The 9,657-nt window shown below is 30.9% G+C and overlaps 1 protein-coding gene across 1 annotated transcript; it reads right to left on the bottom strand.

The window, feature by feature from the left end:
- LOC110267972 ((3S,6E)-nerolidol synthase 1-like) lies at positions 2,781–5,952 on the bottom strand. The gene is given in 7 exon segments (XM_021113836.1): positions 2,781–3,262; positions 3,370–3,618; positions 3,805–3,943; positions 4,305–4,523; positions 4,714–5,127; positions 5,464–5,726; positions 5,816–5,952. Coding segments are annotated over 7 exon segments (1,575 nt in total). The 5' UTR covers positions 5,819–5,952; the 3' UTR covers positions 2,781–2,974.

Below are 9,657 nucleotides of genomic sequence, written 5' to 3' on the forward strand. Positions count from 1 at the left end.
TTGTACCTAAGTCATGTCACTGGCATCTGGCACCTTTGGAATCAAACAAATTTGAGTATGATTGAAGCTTTTTAGAATTCTGCCACTGTGAAAGAAACTTCTCACTACCTTAAAAACGTCACCTCCAATTATATTCCAAAAAAAGTGAAAAAACTTAACTGTAAATCCGTCATCACTAGGAACACTCTGAGTATGAACACTAAATGTAGCCCTTTTGACATCGTCCATAGTTACTGGCCTTTGGAACCTACGGTTCATGAAAACTGTAACCATAGGCTCCAAATCCTCTAAGTATAAATTCGGATCAGCTGAACAAAAAGAAGTAAAAATATCGCAAAACAAAAATTACACTTTCGGTCCAAAACAAAAATTACACACTTTTGTAAAAAAATAAAAAAATAAAAGAAGTCAAATGTATATTATTGATCATAAGCGCTGTTTATAATTAGTTATCCCTCTTTAGACCATTTTATATTTAAGTAAAGATTTGTATGTAGTTAATAGTAGAAAATAATTAAATTACCATGCAAATGAATGTACTTATCCGTACGATTAGTAAACGTTATTGCCCTCTTATTATATACATAGGTGTGAAATCACAAAATTATTTTTATACTTATTTTTATTCAAAAAGAATATATATATTAAAAAAATAGTATGACAAAAACGTGTTTCGTGAGGCAAATAATGTAAGAGTTTCTTTAAAAATATCAAACGAACCAATACACGGTTTCCTTAAAAGGTATCTTATGTATTTGACTATACCTTCAAGAAAGTAACTAAATCATAACCATATCTATATTATCGTATTGTGAATTTTAGTATGACTATAGTATAATAATTAAGATGATTATAAGTATTATTATAATTAAAGTTATATTTTTTTATATAATAATTTTTAAAAAATATTATTTTAATTTTAATTACATTTTTTAAAATATTATAATAATAGTAATTATCGTAACATAATGGGCAATTTATCTAAATAAAATGGTTGGGAGAAATCTTTACTCAAATACAACAATTGCAATTTCTTTATTTGTATTGCGTATCCTGATTCATTATTATGTAAACCGTGGTAAGTTACTACGTTTTACTTTTTACACATAAACCATGGCAGGTAAGCACGGTTTATGAAGTGACCAAATTAAACACGGTTTATGAAGAGAGAATTTTAATCATAAAACCTTGTTACTTCTCACGGTTTATGAAAGGATATGTAAATGCAAAAACCTTTGTTACTTGCCACGGTTTATGAAGAGAAAAATTCTATATATACGAGTGAGATTCAAGTTGTTGAAGAGAAGTATTTTACAATGGCAAGTGAGGAAGAGAGTTTTCTAAACAAGGGCAAATGACACTATTAAACCAGAATGGAGGAGAAATTACATGATTCAAGCAACTCAAAAAATGTAACATGGATCAACTAGAAGCGTGTTTTTATGTAATTTGAATCAAACTAATTCGAATTATAAACCAACAGTAATTCGAAGTTGATCAATTGGAAATATGTAACCAAAATTCGTACGTAATTCGAACCTACCTTATTCGAATTATGCATGCAGGTTGACCCAGTTTGAATTACACTCATTCGAATGATAAGGGATGCAATTCGAATTACACTAAAAAAATAAAATTATCTAGAATATTCTATTATTTTTTTAAATTGAATAAATATAATTAATCATATGAGTACAATAATACGAATACATACAATTTTATAAATCATTAATTTAAATTATATCTATTTAAATTTTAAATTACAAACTAATACAAATTTTATAATTTAAAAATTTAATTATTTAAATAAAATTAAATTGATTAAAATTTATAAAAATATACTAATACAATTCAAATCGTATTAAAATGTAAACAAGTTTGCTGAGTTTATAAACAAATTTTACGTAAATAAATAAATTTAGTCAATGTGATAGGTGAATTTTGTATTTATATTACTCCACCATAAACCGTGATAACTTAGGGGTTTTACAATCACACAAACTACTCATAAACCGTGAGAACCTAGCACGTTTCCACCCACGTTATTCATGCATAATCCGTGCTTACTTCCCGCGATTTATACTCATTTTGTCTCATTCGTAAACCGTGCTTACCTGCCACGGTTTATATGTAAAAAAAAGTAAAACGTGGTAACTTACCACGGTTTACATAATAATGAATTAGGACACGCAAGTAAAGGAATTACAATTGTTGCATTTGAGTAAACATTTCTCCCAACCATTTTATTTAGGTAAATTGCCCTAACATAATCATACTAAAAGTCTTTTCATATAGGATTAAACCCAAAGGATTACAGAAATACACCCAAATGGTTACAGAAATAAACCAAACGATTACAGAAATACACCCAAAGGATTTAAGAAATACACCCAAAGAATTTAAGAAATACACCCAATATCAGAGAGGAGACAGTATATTTCTTCTTGAAATCTTTTAATGTTTTGCTGGTTAAGGATGAGGCACATGACAGAGACAATCTAAAAAAAACCTAGAAGAACTGTAAAACAGTAGTTTGTATCTTTTCTTCTTGATTTCTTCTACTCTTCGTAGAATCGTAGTTTGTTTCGAATGTCGCTTGAATCTTGACAATTTGTGTTTTGATTGAGGAAGAGTGCGCCATAATGAACGTGTTGTAAGGACGCTCAATTTAAAGGAATAGTACGAGTATTTTTTTCTTGGATTTAGGTCAACTTGTATAGCTTGTAAGCAAAAAATTCTTGTATGAGTAGTCAGCCTCTTTTATATATAGTACAAGTGAATAGATAGACGCGCACTCTGTATTATTACTTCTTTTATTTGACACTGGTGGTGCACTACAGTGCTATAGCGCTATTATTGAGTCCTTTTTGGATAAGAAACTAAAGGTCCTAGCTACACAAACAAGAAAACACTTAAATTATTTTATTACAATAACAACCACCTAACATACTAGATTTGTTTGACGACAGCAACATTATTGGCATTTGGCAATAGACTTGACATATTGATGCAGGTTGGAAAGGCTTGGATTGGTGCGGTAATGGTACATTAGAGGGACCATTCTAGCAGCATTCAAGCAGAATTTGGTATATGAAGATGAAAATTGGTGATCTGTGCTCAACATTACTTGTCTATTGAGACGTTTCCATTCCATTGAAATCAGCTCCTCAACATGCTTTTGTGCGTCTTCAGCTGAAACCTCTTGATGTTCTCTCATGTAGCACTCAATGTATGACCCATCAAACCCCGTTTCATTTTTGTTCTACATTCATCATTGAAATGTATGCATGTGTTACAATGCAAAGAGAATATAAAATACGATAGGATGAGGACTAGATATTATTATAGATAGAGTTAATTTGATTTTACCTTGTATCCTTCTAAATCATCACTAAGACGAAGGATTTTGGCCACGGAGTATATAATGTTTGGAAAGTCGTCTAAAATTGCTAGAGATTTGTGTGTTATATTTTGATGGAAAAGGAAAAATGCATGGACAAGCACCACGTGCACTCCTGTGCTTACAACTGCATGCTTCAGGTATTCCTCTGTCTTTGGCAGTTCACCAAAATTCAACCAATGTCTCTCTTCCAAGAACGCATTCGTTAGTCGTATCCACTGTTATTAATACATAATATCAAAACGCTGGAAATATTATTTCTTTATCAAGTTATCTATATTTTATTTTATTCTTATTTTAATCAATCAAATAAAATTTATCTCTTTTTATTAGTAATTATTCATATATGTTTAATGATAACTGGTCGCAAGAAACACATCATGAAATAAATAACTCTTTATTACCGAAGTTTTAACAGTATCTATGGGATTCAATCCTTGCATTTTGTAGACTTTTTCAGCGAAATCGTTGGTGATTTCATAAAGAGCACGCAGACAAATTTTCATGAATTCTGGAAGCTGCTCTGTTCCCACCAATTCCCATCTGAATTATAAGAGATCAATTTGTTATCGTTTGTAATTAAGCATTGACATGGACTTTCAATTTTTTAATTTGTGTGTTCATAGTTCAACAAATTAAAAAATAAGTTAATCTTGCACGATTTAAATAATCATTTCTTAAAAATAAACTGATTTTGTTAGTTGAAATGCCAAATAACATGTAGTTTATTTTTTCACGTGGAGACAATTCTAGTCACTTTCACGTAAGATTTTCTTTTCTTAAAAAACGCAAACAATCATTAATTACTTCCTCACTACTCTACAATAACACTGCAACCATCCTCCACAGAATCTAAATTAATTGTAGAAAATGAATATGATGATAATGAATTAATGATGTGTACCTCTTGACCGCATCAGTAAATAGAATAAGCTGATCCAACGTGCCATAAACATCAAAAAGGTCATCAATTAGGTATACTAGCGAGATGCATTTCGTGAGCTCAATCCTCTGCTCTGAAAAGCTCGGATCTGTGAAGCACGCCATGGGCCACATGTACCATTTTAAAGCTTCATATCCTCCAAATGTCGGCTCCTTCGACATAGCTTCCCCTTTCCACCATCTATCAAGGGAACATATTTGTAATTGGCCAGTTAGATCTTATAGCGGTTATTATTACGAAAAATGTTAGAGAGTCATCAAAACTTATTATTTAAAAGTGTAAGATAAAGTCTGTTGTTGGATTACTAAATTAAATAAACTAGACTAAAAATATTGAGTTGATGGATAAATGATTTACTCGTAGAACTTACTTTGACACTTGAAGGGCTTCATGCTGGTTCATGAGCCTAACTATGCTGGAATTGATTTCTGCAAGTTCCATAAAACACACAGATTCCTTGTCGGGCTTGAAATTCCTAAGCAAGATGGTTTTGTCCATGAATCTAGGCAAGTTGTGATGAAGTGGTTGCTGGAGAGAGATTGCAACATATTGAGCTTCATGATGATGATGATGCCTTGACAGCCATGAATGAAGAAGATCGCGGCAGAGGCGCCCCACATCCTCAAGAGAAGTATCTTCTTCTCCAATGCTTAGCTGCGCTGCTTCATGTACCGCTACGAGACTCTTCACATCTTCACCATATTCTTCTCTGAACTGCACTTTGTTATTTTTCAACCTCTCAAATATATCTGCACAACCATTGTCGTAGTTGATATTATAAGCTCTTTCTGTAAATAATATTAGTCATAATTAATTTTTGTTATTCAAAATCTTTTTATAAATTAAGATTTAGAATATTGTTAGTTTTAATTAATTTTTGTTATGTTAAAATAGTTTAGTTTAAATTTGATTAACAAAAACATTTAGATGTATAAAATTAGGTAAATGTTACCCTATTCTCTCTAAAATAACACGTAAATTATTTTTTCTGATGTATCATATTTTAATGGGTGTTTATTTATTTTAAATTTTTAGTAAATTTATTGGATGATTAATTTATCTAATAAAATAAAAAATAAAAAATTGATTTTGGGTCATTAAAATTTGTTGAAAATTTAACAAAATATTTGAAAAATAATGTTATATATTACTCTTTTAATTGTCAAGTTGATGGCTTTGGAAAAAATTCTGTGCTTCTGTGCTCACTATGAAATGTTGCTTCTCAAGTGCAGCTTCAATGTCCTCTTGAAAGTGGTGTTCAATGCCAAGCCTTTGGATTAAGTCAACCATGTACAAACTCTCCATTGGATCCTCGCTAATAAGTTTCTTCATTACTTGCTTAGCCTCCTTCAGGATCACAGTTTGTTTTGCGTACAAAATATCCTGAAAATGGAAAACAGTTTAAGGAATTTTGAAGAATAATATTGATGGAAAAACATGTTGAGTTGGATTAATTTGTTGAGAGCTCTTACCATGATGTAGTTTGTGCTTTGAGTAAAACAACAATTATTGTACAAAGCAAGGCAGCAAACACAACTCACAAGATGGTACAAAGACAACAGTCACCAGTCACAAACAAGCAATGCCGAGATTATTCCTTAATTAATACGAGGTAGGTATGGAAATTAATTAAATATCTAGGTGAGCATATACAGCCATATTTTTGTTAGGTGAGGTACAATTTGTGTGGCTGGAACGTGATGTGTGTATAGAGAGGGAAGGGTTGTTGTTGATATAGATACTAATATTTGGCTCGAATTGAATTGCGTTTCTTGATATTATTATTGTCCTCAATGTCACCCACAAAACAAGAATATGAACGTATGAGGAAAAGTTTGATACAATTATGTGGCTCGAGCTCGCTGATGTATGTTAATGTCCTCAAACTTCAACAATAATGGAAAGGGAGAGATTTTGTTAGAGTAATGTAACCCTACCTGTACCATAGAAAGGTTGTATTAAGAAAAGAAGAGTAAACACTCAATCTGGGTTTGTCTATTTTTTCGAAGGACAAATGATTCCGGTTAAAAAAAATAGACACTTTGACTCTCAATTTTTTTTATTTTAGGATAATACAATTTTTTTGTTAAAAAATTTATTAAATAATAATAAAAAATTAGTTTTGTGAGGGATTTTATTTATATTTTGTGAGTGTTTTAAACTTTCACAAATTATTAATATGTTTGTTTTTAAAAAATTTCTTCACCAATGGTAGTTAAGTGAAGAAAAATCAATGATAAAAATGATACCATAAAAAAAAATTGTAGTACAAATACCTTTTAAAGGAAAAAAATAACATCAAATAAAAAATGAAAGAAGAAAACTTTAATATTGATAATATTGGTATTGGTGATGATGACGGTAGAAGAAATAATGATGATGATAAAGTAATAAAAATAATAGAAGTAGGAGTGATAATAATGAGGATGAAGAAGGTAATGGTAGTAATGGTAGTAATTGGTTATATTGTTAGAAAGAATTTTGTAGAGGTTTAAAATCCCCCCACAAAATATAAATAAATTTCTACATAATTAAATTTTATTATTATTTAACAATTTTTTTTACAGAAAGATCGTATTGTTCCAAAATAAAAAAATTGAGGACCGAAATGTTATTTTTTCTAGACAAAGATCGCGTTATTTTTCGTAAAAATAGACAAAGATCGAATTAGATCTTTATTTAAGAAAAGAAAGACAAAAATTATATTTACAACTATCTGTTGTCATTAAATGCCTCTAATTAATTATACCAAAACTATTTATTATTTCATCAATCATGTTACATGTATAAGAATAAAATACATATTAAAATATAAAATATATATTAAAAATAATTTAAATTATATATATTTAGATATAAATATATAGTAATTAATTTTAGTGTGTAAATAATATTTTTAATTATAAAAATATTTATTAGCAAAAAAATTTAACAAAAAATAGTCAAAAATTATTTTATTTATCATTCATTAATTGTTACTAAAATTAATGAAAGTAAAATAAGATAATTTTAGATTTTTTTTTGTTTTGTTTTTTAGCATTATCGTTTTTGATAATTTGATTATTTCATATCGAGTAAAGTGATAATTAGATTCTCGAAAATTTTGACCTTGAGCTAATTAACGCTTAAAGGAAAAAATACCAATTAAGTCATTTATGATAGCAAACATGGACATGTATATCCTTCCAAAGATAGTTGTCCACATATTTTGTTATTTATAGTGGTGTGTATGTGTCCTGTTGCTGACACATGAGTATAGAAACAATGTAATTTTAGACAGTGAAGCATTTATTATTATTTGACTTTTTATATAACTTTTATCAACTGGTTTTTTTTTTTTTTTATCAGAAATCCTACCAAAATAGGTAAAGTTTCGCTCCAAAAGTTATTATCTACGTGACGATCTTTCATAACAAGCGCATCATATATAGTAGTTAACCGTAATACGGTATATATAATAAGTATCATTGTTAAAATTTACATGATAAATTAATGGGAGCTATTCAGATAAATTAAGGGTTAAGTATGATTTTGGTCCCCAATGTAGAGGTCGAAAATCGATTTCGTCCCCGGCTAGGGGTGTGCATGGCCCGGCTCGGCCCAAAGACCCGCTCTGACCCCAAACACTTTAGGGGCTAATTTGGTGTGATTTCACCGGGTTTAGGGCCGGATAAGGATCTCAAAAATAGACCCGATCATTATTTCGGGTCGGATCCGAGCCATAGCTCGGGTCACCCGAACTCGGCCTGGTGGCCCGGTCATCATACACATTAATATTTTGTGTTATTAGTGATGGATGATGGCTATTCCTATGTGGAATTTAAGTATTGTAAATCTTAATATTTTGTGTTATTAGTTATTATAAGACTATAAGTTAATGTTTTATGTTTAAAATGCATAATATTTTAGACTAATACATAATATTGTGTTATTTGTATTGATTTAAATATTTGGTGTTATTAGACAATATTAGTATTGATTATGGTTATGCTTTAATTTCAGAGAAGAGTTGGTTCTTGTTATATTTTTCTAAGTGAATGTTATCATATCAAATAATGGTTGGAGTTTTGGAAATTTTGATATTTTCACATGTTAGCTTATAAGAAGGTATCAAGGTAATGTAATGTTAATGGCCCGGTTTTCACCCAGTTTTTACCCGGTATAATCGTGGCCCGAAAGTGTATAGGTTTCATCGGGTCTAGGGCCGGGTTTGGGTCTAATAAATAGGCCCGGTATATATTTCGGGTCGAGTCTGGGTCACATCAAACCCGGTTTCACCCTGCCCATGCACACCCCTATTCTCGGCCCTTTTTTCGCTACAAAACGGTCCCCAAGGTTTAACTTAGTTTTAAAATCGTCCTTCGGACGAAAATACCCCTCCCTCCCCTTTTCTTCCTCAGATCAACACCCCTCTTCTTCCTCAACATTAACCAGAAGTAGAAGCAGATGCTCAAACGCAAAAACAAAAGCATGCAACAATGGATAACAATCAGCAAAATAACAACAACAGTAACAATGGATAATGGAATTAGAGCGATAACAAAAACAAAACCAGAAGTAAAAACAGAAACAGAAGCAGCAGAAACAGAAGCAACCAAAGCATCAACAACAACAATAGAATAAAAAGAATAAATAGAAGCTACCAGAAGCATCAACAACAACAATAATAATAGAATCCTTTAAATCTGAAATATTAAAGAAAAAAGAATAAAAATTGAAATAGAGGGAAAGGGTTGCGGCGGTGGTGGACGAGGAGGGGTTGCGGTGCTGTGGAGGGCTTCGTTCCTCTCTTCTCTTTCTCTCTCCCTCTGCTCTCTCCTCTCTTGCCATTAGTGTAGGGAGTAGTGGCGGATTACAGGCGGCAGGACGGCCGTATACGACTGTGTGATGGTGTGGCGGTGCGGTGGTGATTCCCCCTTCTTCCCTTCCCTCCCCCTTCTTTCTCTCCCCCCATTTCTGTATCCCTTTCTTTCTTTTTATTTATTTATTTTATTTTATAATTTTTTTAATGAAGGATAATTTGGTAATGAAAAAATAAAATTTGTAAAAAGGACGATTTTAAAACAAATTGAAAATTTGGGGACCATTTTGTAGCGAAAAAAAAGGCCGAAAACAAAATCGATTTTTGACCTCTACGTTGGGGACCAAAATCATACTTAACCATTAAAGATGTCTAAAATGTCTTTTTTTAAAGCTGTTTTCTAGTAATTAAAATTTAATACATATAATCGATTAAATCGTGTTATTTTTGTCAAAATTAGGCCAGACAAATTAATTTGACTGAAAAAATAGCGAATCAAATTTTGAATTGGTT

The sequence above is a fragment of the Arachis ipaensis genome, chromosome B10, assembly GCF_000816755.2.
Source record: "Arachis ipaensis cultivar K30076 chromosome B10, Araip1.1, whole genome shotgun sequence".
Classification (NCBI taxonomy): Eukaryota; Viridiplantae; Streptophyta; class Magnoliopsida; order Fabales; family Fabaceae; genus Arachis; species Arachis ipaensis.